Source organism: Episyrphus balteatus, chromosome 4 (assembly GCF_945859705.1).
Source record: "Episyrphus balteatus chromosome 4, idEpiBalt1.1, whole genome shotgun sequence".
NCBI classification, from domain to species: Eukaryota; Metazoa; Arthropoda; class Insecta; order Diptera; family Syrphidae; genus Episyrphus; species Episyrphus balteatus.
In genome coordinates this window covers 1325209-1343564 of record NC_079137.1, presented here as the reverse complement: position 1 = coordinate 1343564, position 18356 = coordinate 1325209, and the positions used below count along the sequence as shown (strand labels likewise).

The window sequence follows — 18356 nt, the reverse complement described above, 5'->3', positions numbered from 1 at the left end:
AAGTTTAAAGTAAGGTAGGTATTCTTGGTTTTTATCAAGATGGCTGCAAAAACTCTATTTAATTCAGACACAACATCCAGTCTATCTAATAACTTAAATTACATACGGCAAAAATGTATAGTACGGTGAGTTTAACCTTGTAACTTAATGGGTCGTATTCATAGACACTGTTTAAGCTGCTTTTAAGAAAAACTCGAGTTTATCTCATTTGAATTAGATAAACTCTACTTTAAGTTAAACAATAACTATGAATATGGCCCAATGTGCATATTTTTGTAGATTTTTTTAAATGTAGTAATTAATTATAATTAATAATTAGGTGGTAGTAAGCAGATTTTTATTTCTAGTCCAATAATGTATAATTTTATTTGTCTTTTATTAACTTTAGTATTGCGTTGCTGTTTAAGATCTTCTTGTCAAATTGTCACTTTTCTTTTTTTCTTGGGCAGATTATTATCTTTCTTCAATAGGGTTTTTTACCAAATGATTAAATATTTTAATTTTGTAAATGCTCTCATTACTTTTATTTAAAAAAATCATACGTGTCCGTATGACAAAAGGAATCATTCCAAGGGATTTTTTTTGGGACAGCCTCATTATGTATAAAACGAATAGCTGACTTTTCTTCGTCTGGGATATATGTACAATGTACATACATACCTGTTACAAAAAATAATGATTCAATTTCACAAAAATAAAACAAACATTTATTAAACAATACAATGGGTTCGATATAAATTAAAATATTCATTTTTTGTTTTTTTTTTTTCGAAATTTCTAATAATAGCGCATTCTTTGAATTGGCATTCGTCCATGAATACGAAACCTTTTAGGATCAGAGCATGCAAAATCGACATCAGTGTGATTGCCTTTAGAAAAATTAAAATCATTGGTATAGGTGCGTTTGCGTTTAATAGCTTTTCCTTCCTCATCTTCATCAACTGCTTTTTGTCTCCCAAATGAACCTTTAACATTAAAGCAATGAAAAAGAGATAAACCAAGAAAGTATTTTAAATGTAACTACCTGCAAAGGATGCACATCTCCTAATAATCGATGTTGAATTATCGTACAATTCTGTTTCGTCTTTGGATCTTGTATCTTCTTGACCTGCAACTCCATTTAAAGATGGCAAACGAATAACAGAAGCTACTAAATTCCAAAGTCTACTTCGACTTCGTTCAGGTTTTTTCTCTTCTACAAAAACTTCATCATCGTCATCATCATCATCAAGACCAACGTCTGTGTAATCTGAGGACGATTCGATTTTATCATTTTCATGTCCTTCCATGCTATAAAATTTTCTTGATTGGCTATGGGAATTACTATCTTGGAGAGAGTTTTTCTTGATTTTCGAAGTTCGAATAGGCGTCGACGATGGTGTGAAAAATAATTCATCCGGTGATTGTTTTTCAGACTTTACTATCTTATCGGCTACCACTGGAGTCTCGAATTTGATATTTTTTTTATTTGTCAATACTCTTGATGTTGGAATTCGTGGAGTTATAGGTGGAACACTTAGAGCGTCATTCTGATAAATAACTTCATTTTCTTTTATATTCACTTGACTAAGCTCAGTTGATGTCGAAGTTATGATCTCAACACTTCGACAAGTTTGATAAACAGAACCACCCGATGATGTTGCCGCCGACTGATTGTCGGTTTTTTTAACATTTTCAGTTACAGATTCGGCTGTGCTTGATGAAGTTATAACTATTGATTCGGTTCTCTCTGTCTTTTTTGTGGACGAAAGAAGTATTTGCATGCCTAGAGGAGCTTTACCAATTGAATGGAGAAATTCCATTTGACTTTGACGATCTATGATTTCACTTTGGGTGCGACGAACGGCTGGAGAGAGCCGCAAATCTAATGGCAGGTTCTCTATAGATTTTTCTAACATTTCTAAAAATTTCATTTCATATGAATAACCGTAAGAAACTTTTAAAAATGTATGTTACCATTACTACTATCGATGGATTCGAATATTTTCTTTCGATTATATCCAAAGCCTCGATTTTCGGCTGCTATTCCATGTTCAGCAATTGCCTTTTGGATACTCTTTGACATGACCTGGCGTAGTGGAGTAACTGCTGCTGATATCTTACCACGGGCTCGTGGTTTTTGGTAACGACTTAATGGTTCCACAGGCCTTAGCAAGATATAAAAATTGATTATTAAGTATTTGGGAGTCCTTAAGCCTGAAAGTCTTACCTAACTTGCGGTGCCAACTGCGGACTTATTTCAGATTCACTAACTGAATGATGAATACTGGACATATGCCCTCCAGAAATATTAAATGCTTGTTCCTTTGGTTTAGCGAAAATTTCAGCCTGCAATGGAGTCGAAGTCGATCGAACAAGTTTTCCTTTTGTCAAAGGTCCTCCTCCGAGGCCAATACTCTTTCGCAATGAAGAATTATTTATCGATGAGATATTCTTAATTGACGATACACTATCGCTTATGAATTCCTCAGTAATTTTACTCTTTGCTTTCCAACGTAAATTTATCATAGATATAGGAGTTAAATGACTATCATTGATATCTGCAACTCGGAAGGGTGAAGTTTGTGTGGAAACACTTGAAGCAAAGCTTTTAAGAGGTTGCTGAGTAGGTTCTTCGGTTAATTGAGATGAGCTGCTGACTATTGCAACTTCCAAATTGCATGAGATATTATTTTGCATGCATTTTGAGAAATTAAGAAAGTCCCCAATTTTTGTGTAGAGCTAAAAAGGTATGTTGGAAAAATTCATCGACATAATATTTGAGAAAATGTAATACTCACTCTTGAGCATTTTCGACAATTTAAGGGTAAATGTTTATCAGCAATATGACTAAGCAAATCGGGCTGCATTAACTCATCATGAAGAACTAGTGGTTTTTTCTCACAAATCGGACAAAACATATACAAAATGGGTTCGACAGATTGCATGACAGAGGCATGAGTCTTGTGTTCATGTTTCTCTCGACATTCAGAACAGCAAAAGACTTTTTCACATGTTTTGCAAACAACCTATAGATTCAAAAGAAAGAAAATTTATATTTTGTATTGCGATTTAGATTTAAAATTTTAATTTTTTACTTCATCGGGTATAATCATTATAAACACTAATTAATTTCTTAAATTTAAAATATAAACATAAAACAAAAAAAAATTAAAACTTGTTATCTTTACATTGCTTTGGCGGCAATATAAAGTTTGTACTTCCCTATAAAAACCCTAGCTGTTAAAGTTTTACAGTTTGATATTAAATTAAAATGCACAACTGGGTCGCACATAATTGCTCTTATGAGCTTGGTAATGTAAGAGGTTTTTATGAAAAAAAAAATTAAAGTATAAATTCTATTTAAATTTAGAGAAAAATGTAGAAAAAAAATAAAATGAATATTTAAACATTACAAAATACATCGGTTTGCCATCCTGAAGAAATTAATAATTTAAACCAGTTATCAAAATTTCAAAAAATTTTAACCCGTTTTACAAAAATGAATTTTTCCTAAAATTTTGAAAGTTTTTTTTAAATATCCCCTCCCTCTGAAGACTTCTATTGGTGTGCGGGGGCTTTAATTTTCACGTGAATCGAGAGTTAAATGAAGTCGAAAGAAAATTTTCAAAAAATAATTTTTTGATTTTTTTGTTAAAGCCAGATCAGTTCGAAGTCAGCCTAAGTGCCTCCGGACTGTGGTTTAATTTTTGAAAAAGCTGATTTTTGCACCACACATGCTTTGCTTAATTTATTATAATCTCATTTCTTATACAAGCTCAGGAGCATGTCCCAAAAAGCTTAAGTTTGTAGGTTGGGTCGGGACAAGAAAAAAATCGAATGGGAGGGTGTTTATATTCGCCCCCGTTTAGCCAGAAGGGGCAATTTTCTAAAAAAAAAAATATTTAATTAGGAAAATCAACGGTTATACTTACAAAAACATGTTATACCTTTTTGTTAAGCCCAAAATCTCTTTTTTATTTTGCTTTCAAACAAAGCAGTTTTATAAAACAGTTTTTGAAAAATTAATTTTCAAAATCAAAAATTTTGAAAAAAAAATGTTTTTAATTTACGAACTAATTTTTTTTTCTTCAAAATTTCATGTGATTAAGTACTATTTAACGGTCATATTATTCATTAGTTTAAAAAATTAGATGTAATGATATTAGATGTAAACAATGTCAAATATCAAAAATAAATCCAATTCCATAATATTCACTAGGTACTTAAATCCAGTTTTAAATCCAATTTTTTAAATCCAACCTCGTTAAATCCAAACAAATTTAAACTGTTCACTGGAGGTCTGTTTTACTTTATAAATCCAGATGTAAAATTCATTTTCACAGTGTTCAGTTGTTTTGTTAAGTATTTTGTGAAGGAAAAATAAAGATAAATGCAAATTATACAAATTTATTGAATAATCACATAATTTTTTTTTAGTGAATAATATGAACAAAAAATTAAATCTTTGGATTTATGAAAATCAGATTTAATGGATTGGATTTAAAATTAACTTCAATCCAAATTAAATACAGAGTGAATAATATGGCCGTAAGTTTTCAAAATTTAATGCTTATATTTGTTTTTCAACAAAAGCAGAAAACCGGATGCAAAAATGTTTTGTCGTTTTTAAATCTTTTTTGAAATTTCTTTTCTAAAAATTCATAAGAAAAGTGACGATTTTTGTGGAGCTCCAGTTCATTTTTGCTGTTTTTTTTCTCTTTTTAGAACGATTTTTTTTTTACGAAAGCAACTCTGAGCAAGTTCGTTGCAGCTAAGTCATGCATAACACAGAACAGCAATGGAAATGAAAATAAAACCATAATTAGAATCCAATAACCAAATTTTTGTTAAGTTTTTGTAGAAAATTATTTTTTCATTTTTCAAGTCAAAAAAATTAAATTCTCTAAAATGTATTTAAATTATAAATTAATATGCTCTCAAATGTAAACCTCCCTTAAGTTGAACGCAAAACATTTTTTCCGGTTGTTTGCCGCCTTTTCCTTTTTATTCGCTGCTTGTGCAAATTGGTTTCTGTTTAGCTGTTAGCCGATAGCCAAGAGAGAAATTACTCATTTGTTTCATCATTCCAATTTCACAATTCACAAATCCAATTGGAATTGGAAAATTGGAATACTAGGGTTCTTTTTTTCATGAATTGAATACTTGGAATTGAAATACTACAAAAGTGCTGCCGTGGTGTTTATTTTTTCTTTTCTTTTTAAGAAATAAATTGTATTATTTTGAGTGTTTGTTATAACATATTATTTTTTTTCTACAGCAAAAAATATAAAGAAAACAAATAATAACCCGTGCAGTAAGTTTTTATTTTGCGTTTAAAATGAAATATGAGTAACCACTGAATCTTGGAGAAAACACGGGTAAAATTGAAGGAAAATTATGTACATATTAAAACTAGCAACTGATACACCGATATCTATAATTGGGTTAATGGATTCATGGACTGTCATGTTAGATGTTTTGTGTTCAAACAACCTCCACCATGTTGACATTTTTTCATAGGAATGTTTATTTAGTAACACTCAGCTGTCAATAGTAAATAGGTACATCAAAATTCAAAACTAAAAAGTATTTGCAAATTATACTGACTTAATTGAATCTGCAAAAATATTTAATATATCTGAAAGACTAACGACTTGTTTGGCACTTGACAGCATTGAGTTTGACGTATAAGTTAAAAGATGCATGCGTCCGCGATTTGTACTTATGTATGCGTCAAAGAGACTTAACTGAAGCTTGTTATGAGCCATGTTCTCATTTACCCCTGTTTACATTTACCCACATTGACCCTACCTCAATGCAGTAAATGGGTCATATTCGAAATAAGGGGTTCATGGGCAATTAAATTAAATGGGAAATGTGATTACATTTCTTTTTAAATTTGACTTATAATTCTTTCAAGCACTGCAAAAAAAATATTTGGGAAGGTATTCCATATTAAAAAAAAAAAAAAAAGGTTTTTAAAAAACCTTGTAAGGAAAAATTAATTTCAATCCTATACAACACTCCAAAAAAAGTATAACTTCAATAAAAAAAAAAAACAAGCAAAATAATATTCTTAATTTATTTATTTTCCACGTCACAAACAAAACAATCCAAATTTCATAGAAACCATTTCATCATAGTATTAAAAATGTACGAACAAAGTACTAGATTTACTACTATTCATTTCTTTAGACAAATTCCATTTCATTCCAACTCTCTTACCCTACGGTAACACTTGTTCGAATTAATATAAATATCTGTACATTCCAGAAATCTCTTTCAGTTCATTTTCTGAAGTATTCCTTAAACTAGTGAAAAGTTTTTTTTCGTGAAGTGCTAGTACAATTCCTCCATTTTTTTAATAAAAAATAAATTAATTTGAGCTAAATAAATAAAAGAAATAAAGGTGAGGCTTTTTTTATCATAGATATTCTAATTTTGTTTAGATTAGTCATCTCATCAATTTTATCATAAACATTTTTATTAAGTGCATGGCCATTTTTTTTTTAATAAAAAATTCAACCCCCTCGTTGGAATATGTATTAAATTTTCAATCAGATTTTTTTTTCAACGGAAATGAGAAATTATTTAAAAAATTTAAGTTCGATTTGCTTAAAATAAAATAAACCATCTTTCGGTGACTAAAACATGGAATAACTTTGAACTTCCATTCCAATTTACATTTCGAACATTGCCAAGCAAAATGGAGCCATGTGAATTTTCTCGAATGTTCTTTCCGCTTTCACGAAAACGAACAGAGCATAGGTAGAGTTAAGGTAGGGGCAGATGTGTGTTTCGCTTGAAGGCGTCACTTGTCCCGCATTATGTCTGCTTGCTCTTTGTTTAAAAAACCATGTGTTTTTTTTTCAATCAATTTTTTTTGTTGGTTATGATTCTCATTATAACTTCCATTCAATTGTATTTTATTGATTATTCTGGGTTTTTCTTTTATAATTTAATTAAATGGTTTTTATTTTTTTTCGACAAATAAAACCGTATTATTGCATGGCAACCACGTGATTTCCACGCAAGTCAAAATCGCAATGCGCTTTCCAAAAAGGTATATTATATACTTGGGTATGTACTATGCCTGTACTTATGTACAGCACATGGTTCTTTTGCTAAGGATTGAACTTTTTGTTCTGGAAAGATTCCAAAGGGGTGTATGAATCTCACTAAAATGAATAATAATTCTTCATCATCACCTCACAAAAGGAATCTACTAGAAGTATCAAAAGCATGTGCATGTTGTGTTTGTCCAATCGATAAAATTGTAATGACGATACCAAAGGTTGGTTGGGTGGTTTTTTTCCGATTCGACACCGACACGTTTGTGTGAAATTGCAATCAAGCCAAGCAAACAAAAAAAAAAACAGCACAGGCATTAGCAAAAAGCAAAGCACAGTACAAAAATGTGTCATATGAAACTCCATTAGAGGTTGTTGATTTTATTATACTCAACTCATCGTAATAATCGTTGATGTGTGTGTATTATGTACCTACTCAAGCAAGTTTATTATTTTTTTTTTCTTCGAAATGTTTAGTCACTGTTTTTTCTTATTTTATTTGTTTGTTCCTTCTCATTTTATATTTAAATAAATAATATTTCTTCTGGAAACTTAAAAGTACGTAGGTATTTTTTCGCCTGATTTGACTAAAGAATTGCGTAATACGAATTTAATTCTGAATTGTCAGTATTAGTTTTATGCCTACCCTGCGGCCGTCACCACATTTTTATTTTGTATATATATTTTTTTTTTTTTTTTCAAACTGATAAAAAATAACTTGGCAATGGTTTTCTTATTGATATGGACTATGACCGCGAAACCACTTACTGGCAATGTGATTATTATAATAGTTTGTGGTTTTCTGATGAGATATTTTTATTGTACCAAAACTGGAGATAGAAATTATTCTTATTAAAGTAAAGTTAGATACACATCATCATCGCATGACTCATTATACCTTCTTCATTCTGAATTGCCTAAATTCTTTTTAAAAAAACAATCAATAACAAAAGTTTATTTTTAAAATCAAAATATATTTCTGTATTTCAATATAATTTTCAATTATTCCAATAGTAACAACCCTATTCTGGTATTCCATTCACATTATAAATTGTGATTAATGAATCGTGTTTTTAGAAAAGACGTTTACCCAAACTTATGCACAATTATTTTGTGTTCCATGAAGCTGTCCAGCACAGTTCAAGTTGTTCTGCTCCTTCTTTTGTGTTTGACCAAATTAGCACCAGCTGATTTGATTTATTCACATTTGTACATATGAGTGTATTCAAGGAGCCTCCTTGAGTTCACGAGATCACCCGTACTGCAATAAAAGAACTGATAATATTGTCTTACTTAAGAGTAAATTTTGAATAATTTAGTAATCGATCTTAGAAATAAGTACCAATAGTTCTATCGGTTAAATTTTCTAACTTACAGTACTGGGTTGAATAAATAAAGTTCTACTTTGCAGTACCTATTGCTTCAGGTTTGCTTTTTTGAACTCGGGGCCTTTCTTCAATAACAAAAAAAGTTAATGTTTGAGTCTTAATCCACACAGCAAAATAAATTAAAAAAAAAAACGCAAAATTGTGAACAAATCTGTCAACACTCTACTATTTTTTAAAGTAGTATTCAACTCTGTTTTATTTTAGTTTTCTTTCATTACACCAGATATAGTAACAACTTCAATTTGGTTTTTTTAGAAAAACTTTTCGTTCAAATTGAATTTTGAACGCTTTTTATGAAACTAACGCGAATCGTTAGTTTCAGTAGAACGAGGTAGTAAGATTAAATACGAAATAAGTTATACCCCCAAAGGGTTTCCCTTATCTACTTAAAAAAAAATTATTTTGTTTTGACTTGTATGCTGGCACAAAACCGAAAATACAGGCCCTGCGGGGTGACATACTGACATGGCCATTAACAGAAAGTCTTATCACATTTCCCATTTGTTTTCTTTTTTGTACTTCATTTGAAAGACTTTTGTCCCTTCAGCACGTCTATAATTTAGCTGCTACCAAGTTGGGTATTGTTCTCCTTATCAAGGTATCTCCCATTGCGTTTAACAATTCAACGTAAGACTATTCTATCTGGCAACTTTATGCAGTTTGAGTTTAAATTGCTATTCTAACTTCTTGAAGGTTTAAAAGAGAAACATTTTCATAGTAATCTTCATGTTGTTTTTTTGCTATTGACAACATAGAACAATACTTGAGATTTAAAAAACTTCAGCTTTTGTCAATTTTCTCCGCTTAAGTCAGTTTGCAAAGTTCATACCTGCATTTCATTTCAACTTTATCAGTGTGTGTGTTTTTATTTATCATAATTTTCATAAGCAAAAACAAAAATAATATATCATAAAAACTAAAAATTGTATTTTTTTTATACCTACTCATTCTCAGATGTCGAAAGCTCCAGCTGTTGGTATTGATTTGGGTACAACCTACTCCTGCGTGGGTGTATTCCAACACGGAAAGGTTGAAATTATTGCCAACGATCAGGGAAATCGTACGACACCATCATATGTCGCCTTCACAGACACCGAACGTTTGATCGGTGATGCCGCCAAAAATCAGGTCGCCATGAATCCAACAAACACCATTTTCGATGCTAAACGTTTGATTGGTCGCAAATTCGAAGATGCTCCAGTACAGTCTGACATGAAGCACTGGCCTTTCGAGGTTGTCAGTGTTGAGGGAAAGCCAAAAATCCAGGTTATCTACAAGGATGAAAAGAAGACCTTCTTCCCCGAAGAAATCTCATCCATGGTCTTAACCAAGATGAAGGAAACCGCTGAAGCTTACCTCGGCAAGACTGTATCAAATGCTGTCATCACAGTACCAGCTTACTTCAACGATTCTCAACGTCAAGCAACCAAGGATGCCGGTACCATTGCTGGTTTGAATGTTTTGCGTATCATCAACGAGCCAACTGCCGCTGCTATTGCTTACGGTTTGGATAAGAAGGCTGCCGGTGAACGTAACGTTCTCATCTTCGATTTGGGTGGTGGTACTTTTGATGTGTCCATCTTGTCCATTGATGACGGTATCTTTGAAGTCAAGTCGACCGCTGGTGACACTCACTTGGGAGGTGAAGATTTCGACAATCGTCTAGTTACACACTTTGTGCAAGAGTTCAAGCGCAAGCACAAGAAGGATCTTACCACCAACAAGCGTGCCCTTCGTCGTCTGCGTACAGCTTGTGAACGTGCAAAGCGTACTCTGTCATCATCGACCCAAGCCAGCATTGAAATCGATTCACTATTTGAAGGAACTGACTTCTACACCTCGATCACCCGTGCCCGTTTCGAAGAATTGAACGCCGATCTTTTCCGCTCCACCATGGACCCCGTCGAGAAGGCCATCCGTGATGCTAAGTTGGACAAATCATCCATCCACGATATTGTGTTGGTTGGTGGCTCCACCCGTATCCCAAAGGTGCAACGTTTGTTGCAGGACTTCTTCAACGGCAAGGAATTGAACAAGTCGATCAATCCCGATGAGGCTGTTGCTTATGGTGCCGCTGTCCAGGCCGCCATCTTGCACGGTGACAAGTCCCAGGAAGTCCAGGATCTTTTGCTCCTCGATGTTACCCCCTTGTCTTTGGGTATTGAAACTGCCGGAGGTGTAATGAGCGTTTTGATCAAGCGCAACACCACCATCCCAACCAAGCAGACCCAGACCTTCACCACCTATTCCGACAACCAACCCGGTGTGTTGATCCAGGTCTACGAAGGTGAACGTGCCATGACCAAGGACAACAACTTGTTGGGCAAGTTCGAACTTTCTGGAATTCCACCAGCACCACGCGGTGTGCCCCAGATCGAAGTTACCTTCGACATCGATGCTAACGGTATCTTGAACGTCACCGCTTTGGAACGATCAACCAACAAGGAAAACAAGATTACCATCACCAACGACAAGGGCCGTCTATCCAAGGAAGACATCGAGCGCATGGTTAACGAGGCCGAGAAATACCGTACCGAGGATGAGAAGCAAAAGGAAACCATCTCCGCCAAGAACGCCTTGGAATCTTACTGCTTCAACATGAAGGCCACACTTGATGAAGACAACCTCAAGAGCAAGATCGCTGACACTGACAGAACCACCATTCTCGACAAGTGCAACGAAACCATCAAGTGGTTGGACGCCAACCAATTGGCCGACAAGGAAGAATATGAACACCGCCAGAAAGAATTGGAAGCTGTCTGTAATCCAATCATCACCAAGCTCTACCAAGGAGCCGGTGGTCCACCCGGAGGCATGCCCGGATTCCCAGGTGGTGCCCCAGGCGCTGGTGCCGGACCCACCCCTGGCGCTGGAGCAGGTGCTGGCCCAACCATTGAAGAGGTCGATTAAATAACAAAATTGAAATACATCTCTTCTCATCATAACCACAATCTTTTGTCATTCCAAGAAGAACACCAACTCTTCTCCCCCAATGTTGCATTTCTGAGTTTTATTTATTCACTCTTATATAAAAATTGCAAAAACAAAAATGTATTAATTTATTAAACCAACAAAAAACATAGTTAAAATTTGCCCAGCCATTATAAGAGAATTTAAAATTTGTCTCATTATATGTAATATCCTTTAATTCTTACCAGGTTTGTGCTTAAATTTGCAAACAAGAATTTTAATGAAATAAAGAAAAGCACGCTTGGAGTGAATGAACAAAATGAAATTTTTAAGAGTTTTTTTTTTCTTTATTCAAATTTGATTTTCAGATTCGTTTTTTTATGAATCAAACATCATAAATAGGTACGATAAATTCGCTTCCTGCAGACTTTTTTACGTAAGCTTATCGAGACTGTTGATGTGTTTCCATGACGTCAATTGGTATCTTGTGGGAGCATAATAAATACTTGATACATCTTTTTGGACGTGGATTATGGGGTTGCTTTTTGATTTATCTTGTATCGAAGCAGAAATGTATCGTGACTTATTTTTAAACAAGAGAATCGAGTCATTGAACTGATGAATAAGTAAAAGTTGTTAACAATGATAAGAAATTGCGTTTTTAAAAAAACTTGGATATTTATCAGAAACAAGTAACTAAGTATGTATTTGGAAAGTTTTTCAGTTTTCAAACTTTAGTCATTATGTTTGGAATCATTCAATTAATTACATATTTTTTGTTTTTATACAAAAACCTTGGTAAAAACATAAGCAAGGTGGGAGACAAATAAACGGGGTTTCTTCTCATGAAAACGTCACACAAAATGTTGCCTTGTTGAACATCTTCGATAGATGCGTCACAATTTTCTGGAATTTCCCTAATAAAAATACGTCATCATAAATCAATCAATTGTTAACTAGTAACGTAAACAAAAGAAAAATAACAAAAAAAATGTTATGATAAACTAAAATTAATTTATTCTTGTGTTGATATTTATACATATTAAAAAAATGTAGACATCTACTATCTGTATCTACAATTCATTCGGCCCTATCGTGAGTTTCACGTGGAATGTTTTCCACCCGGAATATTATTGTTCGCCCGGAATTTCAAAAGCTATCATGAGTTTCACCCGAAGGGAATTTGAATTTTGCGCTAAACTAGTTACTTGTTCGGAACCAAAATTTAAGTGAGAGAAGAGCTGGCGACTTTCTCACATATATTATGTACCTGAAAAAAAATTTGAAAATACAGGGAGATGTCCGAACATGAACAACTTTTCTCCCGGAACTCTCAATAGCGGAAAAGTGAAATTTAATTTTTCCTGGTGGAATCTTGTTCACGTGAAACTCACGATAGGTCTGATTGTGAGTGTGTGTAATTTGTTAAAGTTCAAGATTACGAGTTCCATGTTCTGCATTTGGATGGAAAGTCTAGAAACATGTGAATTGGAACAAAAATTATTTTTTTAAATTTCATTGCGTTTTAATAATGTTTAGCGATAAATTTTCTCAATGTGAGAAGTCGTGTTTTTGTGAGAATCAAGCAAAGTTAAACCATTTATTTTTACGAACATTATACAAAGCAAATCTGATTTTAAAAGCAATTTTTGTATGAATGTAACACAGTTTCAACTTGTTCCAATGCATTTATTCCAACTCATAAATGAGGCTATGAAAACAATAGTGGACTAACCCACTTCTTTCAAAAATGAGTTTTTCTTAAAATGGGTCTTTTAATATATCTATTTAATTACAAAAAATAGATTTATGCAGCAATGGAACAAATACATACTTTAAAAACAAAATATAAAATTAAAATGTTCTACTGTGATTTGTCATTTTATTTTTACAAATAGCTGCATTCACAATAATATTGACAGTTCGCAGTCTGCATGTTTTCTGTTTATCAGTCAGTCTGTTTTTGTTTTCCACATTGAACTGCGAAGCTCCAGCTTCGAATCCCAAAATTAACTATGACTCTGACAAAGGTTTATGATGCAGCTACGGCCTTTAAATATTTAAATGGAATTATTAATGTTTTCAAACCAGCAGGAAGAAAAGCTAGCCATGTGAGAATAGCAATCATACACAATTTATGCAGGGGTAAGTTGTGTTATCAGTTTCCCTGCCTTGTATTCATTTGAAATTGTTTAAGACCTCAATCAATTGGAAGTCCGAGAACCTAGAAAAATGGAAATGCTTGAACCAGGAGGTGATCAAGGACCAGTTGTACGTAAAGTAGCCGATTTATCAGATCACATTTTATCTGTTGGTCCTCGTTATCAAATGCAAGATATCAAATGTGCACCTGTTTCGAAAGTTGGATTCCATACAAGTGGTGTTTTATGTAAGTAAAAATTGTAACTACAAAGAATATTGTTTTATTTTTTAAATCAATTAAGTATTTGGAATCAACCGTGGTCTCAAACAATCATCCAAAATTCACATGAATCGACCAGTTCGTGTGTATCATGTTAAAGGATGCCTCGGTACTGCCACCGAAACACATTTCTACGATTCAAGAGTCACTGTCAAGTCAAAGTTTAATCATGTCCATCCGGATAGAATGAGTGGAATGGTTTCGTCGCTACAAGCATCACATCAACGAAAGATGTACGAACTATGTGGTGTTGATTTACAATCTCAAGCTGCCTACGAAATGGCATCGAAAGGTATCATTCGTCCCGCGTCGAACAGTCAACCAGTTTTGTATGGAATAAAGCTGATTGATTTCAATCGACCTGAATTTACATTAGAAGTAGCAGCTATCAATGAAAACGAAGACTATTTGGCAACGTTGATACATGAGATTGGCATTGAATTGCGAACAGTTGCTCATTGTACAGCAATTCGATGCATAAGACATGGACATTTTGGTATTGAAGACTCACTGCTGCGTAATAGCTGGGATTTGGCATCGATATTTGAAAATATGCGAAAAACAAGGAAAATACTTGAAGATCATCCGCAAATGTTAAATCAACCAAATGTAGAACTTAGAGTAGATAGTTGAATTCAATATAAGCTAAGGTAAGAAATTTAAGTAGTTACAAGCAAATTAGTCCAAAAAAAATTATTAAATAAAATTTGTTTTCTATGGAATTACAAAACAAATCAACTGACTTTTTCTATTATGTTCTTGCTGGCAAAGTAATCTGCAATTTTGTACTTTTTATCTTTCTCCTTTTCCTTCCAACCTGTTTTTTAATTTTTTTTTAATTCTCCTTTTAAACGCATATCTCCATTATAACGTTTTCGAGGTATTGCAATTTTCTCGAAAATGGCTCTAACGATTTTGATTAAATTTGGTAATAGTCTTATTGATTCTAAGAAAACTGCATTTTTAGTTTTTCTAAAAAAATGTGGAGAAAGGAAATATTTGCAAAAATTGACATATTTTTAAGGTTCGGATATTTTATCAAAGCATAAGGCAAATTTACAGACAGGCGTTTCTTATCATTTTGAAGTGTAAAATGTAAGAAATAGTTTTTTTTTAAGTTTTTGAAAAAAAATTATAAAATTTAATTTTTTTAACATTATATTTTTTTATTTTTTTTTCTCGAAACTTAACAAAATCATAAATTTCCGATAGCTATTTAAGATATCGATATTTTGAACCACAAGAGCAAGTACGTGCGACCCAATCGTGCATTTTATTTCTTTTGGTAGCGGCTGCTCGGGCCTTCTCTTAACATTTGTTTGATGCATGTTAAGCTGCTTTTGGTTGTCAACATAAAAATTAAAGAGAAGGTATGTACATGTGATTCAATTTTTTGAAGAGGAACAAATTCGAACTTTCTTGGTGAAAGTTGTACTTCGTCTTTTTCTCATTTTTAGGTTTTTATTGGTTGATGTGAGTGGATTAGAAGCAAGCTGCAATTAAGTGAGAATTCATCTTGTGTTAAAATTTAAGAAAAGTATCGAGACAGCATGTTCTACTGTCTTTGTTCAGTCGCTTTGAATCTTTCAATTTTTGTAAAGAAAAAACCCTTTCTCGTGTCTTTCAATCGCAGTGTGAGGGTCTTCAGAAGACGGAGAGTATTTAAAGAATATCCCTTTTATTTTTATAAAAATATTTATTATCAAAGTCCCAATAAAATGTAAAAGTATACAAATATATGAGTAACCTCTTAAAGATTTGAAATAAAATCCTTTTCCTATAAAACAGTTTTTCCTTTAAACTAACAACAAAAATAAATGCACATTTGAAATAAGTCTCTTTGTTTGTTGGCTGCTAAGCTGCACGTTACAAATTTCCACCGATTTAGTTTTTAAATTTTTTCAAAGGATACGCATCCTTGTGGGCTGCAATATGATCTTCCATTTCTTTCATTTGATCCCTTAAACAAAAATACAAAATGTTAATTAAAACTCCTTGAATTCGAACTAAAAATCAAAAACTTACTTTAAATGCTTTGGCATTTCATGATAAACACCTTCAAACATTTCCTTCCAATTTGGTTTAAGTTTCTTTTCCGATTCGGTAATTTGTTTTAGTACCTTCTTTCGCACTTCACTGACAAATGAGCTTTCTTCAGTTTCGTTGAAGAATCCTTTTTGAATCATGAAATTCTTTAGTTTAGAAATAGGATGACGATCAGAATTCCAAATTTCAACTTCTTCAGCTGAACGATATGCACTGCTATCGTCCGATGTTGAATGGTGACTTATTCTAAAATAACAAAGAAAAGTCTTAACAAGAACACCCTAGAATTTGTGAAATCTCTTTTCTCCTTTTACCTATAAGTCATAGCTTCAATGAGAATTGGTTTGTTTTCTTTGAGAACATATTCCCGGGCAAGTTTTGTAGCATTGTAGACAGCAAACACGTCGGTACCATCAACACGAATTGTTGCAATTCCATAGGCTGGTCCACGTGCAGCAATACCATCACCCTTGTATTGCTCACTTGAGGGAGTGGATATTGCAAATCCATTATTACGACTGCAACGTGAGAATTTTTAAATTTAAATTGTTCTTTTATTTGTTTTCTATTTACCAAAAAAGAATAACTGGACAATCAAGTGTGGCAGCAAAATTGAATGCTGCATGGGCATCTCCCTCGGATGCAGCACCCTCGCCAAAATAGCAAACAACACATGTATCATTATTTTGTCGTTTCATTGCATAAGCAGCACCTACAGCTTGTGGCATTTGTGTAGCTACAAACACAAATTAATTTTAGATAGATATTTTTATTTCGTTATAATATTTTCAAAAAGGTCTGTGACCGCGCATTTTAGAATTCAGATATTTGATTATAATTTATCTTACAACTGAATAATTATTTAAGGAAAAGAAACAAACAAATTTACATGATTAAGGATATGTATGTATATCGAATAAAAATACGAAAAAAACCTTCTTTAAAAAGTAATAAAAAAAAACCAAAAGAAGAATTTAAGTTTAATAAACAAATTTAATTCAAAGAACAAATTAGAAAACAAAAGTATAAATATTCACAAAAAAGTGTTTTTTGTTTAAAAAAAACTAAATAATGTTAAAATAAATAAGATAACAGAAAAAAAAAACAATACAAAAAAATAAATAAATAACATAAAGTAAATAAATAACATAACAAATAAAAATAAGAACAAGAATAAATAAATAGTTTATAAACGTATTAATAAATAGATAAATAAATAAAAAAATAAATAGATAAATAAATAAGAGATAAATATATAATGTACATAAATAAAAAATATAAATAAATAGATAAAAACAAATAAGTACATAAATAAATAAGTAAAAAAATAAACAAATGTAGAAATAATTTAACAAACAAATGATAAAACAATAATAAAGTAATAAATTAATAAATAAAGTAATAAATTCATTTTAAATTCAGAGAATATAAAAACAAATAAATTTTAAAACAAACCCAAAGGACTGGAGAGAGTAACGAAATTCAATTCCCTCGATCCATAATGTACAGGCATTTGTTTGCCCCTACCAGCATCATCTACATTGCCATAACATTGATCTATAAATTGAGAGATAGTAAATCCCCTCCAAACAAGTACCCCAGCCTCTCTATACTGTCCATAGATTAAATCACGTTGTTCCAATGCCGCAGCACTACCAATATGGGTAGCTTCTTCGCCATAATTGGTCATGTAAAATGAAATACGGCCTTGACGTTGAGATTCATATAAAATTTTGTCCATTGTATTAAGCAGAACCATATCTCTAAACATTTTCTGTATAGTTTCTTTGGATAGGTTAGGATCTTGGGTGGAATCTAAAACACAACCATTTGTAGCCATAACACGATAAATTGGAATAGGGGTAACTTCTTTGGGCATTGTTAGTTTGGGGATTCCAATGTAAGGCGCTGATGCACCGGGATATTCTGGTTCAGGGTTGGGTTTGATAGTGCTGCAGAACTATAATATATAAGTTGTACTTTATGAAAATGCATGCAGGGAAATAGTGGTTTGAAAAGCTTACCCTAGCAACTCGCTGTGGGGATGCTTTGGAGAGTAAATTACAGGAATATCTAAACAAATGCATAATTGAATATTTATTGGCAAAAACTTAAAACAAATAAATAAAAACGAGGAATGTTTTTCGTATCAACTAGGACACTAGGTATTCTACTATGCGTGGCAGCAACAGGTTCACTATAAAAGTAGTCAAAACAGCTGATTTTGATAACTATTTTTTTTTTTACGTTATCAGTTGAAATGTCAAAATCCTATTGTGAACGTATCTATGATGTGGTTAGGTCAGAATATTTTGTTTAAACCTAAATTTTTAAAACATCGCAATGCATCCACTGTTTTACATGAGCGGAACTCACGATGTGAGTTTACGTAAAGCTTTGCACAAAATATATTTCAAATAGGGAGTTTGCAACTTTTTTTAATAAAACCAGAGGGATTCATACCATTTGGGCAGCTAAGCCCAAAGATAAAAAATTGCGATACTGGTCGCTTGTGGAGAAATAACCCTACAACTGCCA

The 18356-nt window shown here is 32.6% G+C and overlaps 4 protein-coding genes across 4 annotated transcripts; 2 read left to right on the top strand and 2 right to left on the bottom strand.

Annotated features, from left to right (window-relative positions):
• Positions 1-679: 679 nt before the first annotated feature.
• LOC129917792 (mitosis initiation protein fs(1)Ya) lies at positions 680-3213 on the bottom strand. Its single transcript, XM_055997961.1, has 6 exons — positions 3078-3213; positions 2781-3008; positions 2210-2721; positions 1957-2147; positions 1025-1900; positions 680-965 (listed from the first exon to the last, which is right to left on the bottom strand). The coding sequence occupies exons 1-6, from the start codon at positions 3093-3095 to the stop codon at positions 778-780; spliced, it is 2013 nt and encodes a 670-aa protein (XP_055853936.1). The 5' UTR covers positions 3096-3213; the 3' UTR covers positions 680-777.
• Positions 3214-6249: 3036 nt separating this feature from the next.
• LOC129917793 (heat shock 70 kDa protein cognate 4) lies at positions 6250-11675 on the top strand. Its single transcript, XM_055997962.1, has 2 exons — positions 6250-6391; positions 9395-11675. The coding sequence occupies exon 2, from the start codon at positions 9395-9397 to the stop codon at positions 11348-11350; it is 1956 nt and encodes a 651-aa protein (XP_055853937.1). The 5' UTR covers positions 6250-6391; the 3' UTR covers positions 11351-11675.
• Positions 11676-13277: 1602 nt separating this feature from the next.
• Positions 13278-14506, top strand: LOC129917801 (pseudouridylate synthase TRUB2, mitochondrial). The gene is made up of 3 exons (XM_055997974.1): positions 13278-13495; positions 13548-13739; positions 13795-14506. Exons 1-3 carry the CDS (start codon positions 13366-13368, stop codon positions 14403-14405), a joined length of 933 nt encoding a protein of 310 aa, XP_055853949.1. The 5' UTR covers positions 13278-13365; the 3' UTR covers positions 14406-14506.
• Positions 14507-15448: 942 nt separating this feature from the next.
• LOC129917800 (2-oxoisovalerate dehydrogenase subunit alpha, mitochondrial) lies at positions 15449-18041 on the bottom strand. Its single transcript, XM_055997973.1, has 6 exons — positions 17843-18041; positions 17274-17778; positions 16392-16554; positions 16133-16336; positions 15798-16064; positions 15449-15732 (listed from the first exon to the last, which is right to left on the bottom strand). Exons 1-6 carry the CDS (start codon positions 17903-17905, stop codon positions 15657-15659), a joined length of 1278 nt encoding a protein of 425 aa, XP_055853948.1. The 5' UTR covers positions 17906-18041; the 3' UTR covers positions 15449-15656.
• Positions 18042-18356: the final 315 nt, after the last annotated feature.

Bases quoted from the DNA above. Each gene is read 5' to 3' on its own strand.
- LOC129917793 (XM_055997962.1), top strand. From the start codon at position 9,395: ATGTCGAAAGCTCCAGCTGTTGGTATTGATTTGGGTACAACCTACTCC.
- LOC129917801 (XM_055997974.1), top strand. From the start codon at position 13,366: ATGACTCTGACAAAGGTTTATGATGCAGCTACGGCCTTTAAATATTTA. The intron at 13,496-13,547 runs GTAAGTTGTGTT...AAATTGTTTAAG, and splicing joins CATACACAATTTATGCAGGG to ACCTCAATCAATTGGAAGTC. The intron at 13,740-13,794 runs GTAAGTAAAAAT...AAATCAATTAAG, and splicing joins CCATACAAGTGGTGTTTTAT to TATTTGGAATCAACCGTGGT.
- LOC129917792 (XM_055997961.1), bottom strand. The intron at 2,722-2,780 runs GTGAGTATTACA...ATACCTTTTTAG, and splicing joins ATTGTCGAAAATGCTCAAGA to CTCTACACAAAAATTGGGGA. The intron at 966-1,024 runs GTAGTTACATTT...TTAATGTTAAAG, and splicing joins GAGATGTGCATCCTTTGCAG to GTTCATTTGGGAGACAAAAA.
- LOC129917800 (XM_055997973.1), bottom strand. From the start codon at position 17,905: ATGCATTTGTTTAGATATTCCTGTAATTTACTCTCCAAAGCATCCCCA. The intron at 17,779-17,842 runs GTAAGCTTTTCA...TATATATTATAG, and splicing joins CCCCACAGCGAGTTGCTAGG to TTCTGCAGCACTATCAAACC. The intron at 16,337-16,391 runs GTAAATAGAAAA...CTCACGTTGCAG, and splicing joins TGTCCAGTTATTCTTTTTTG to TCGTAATAATGGATTTGCAA.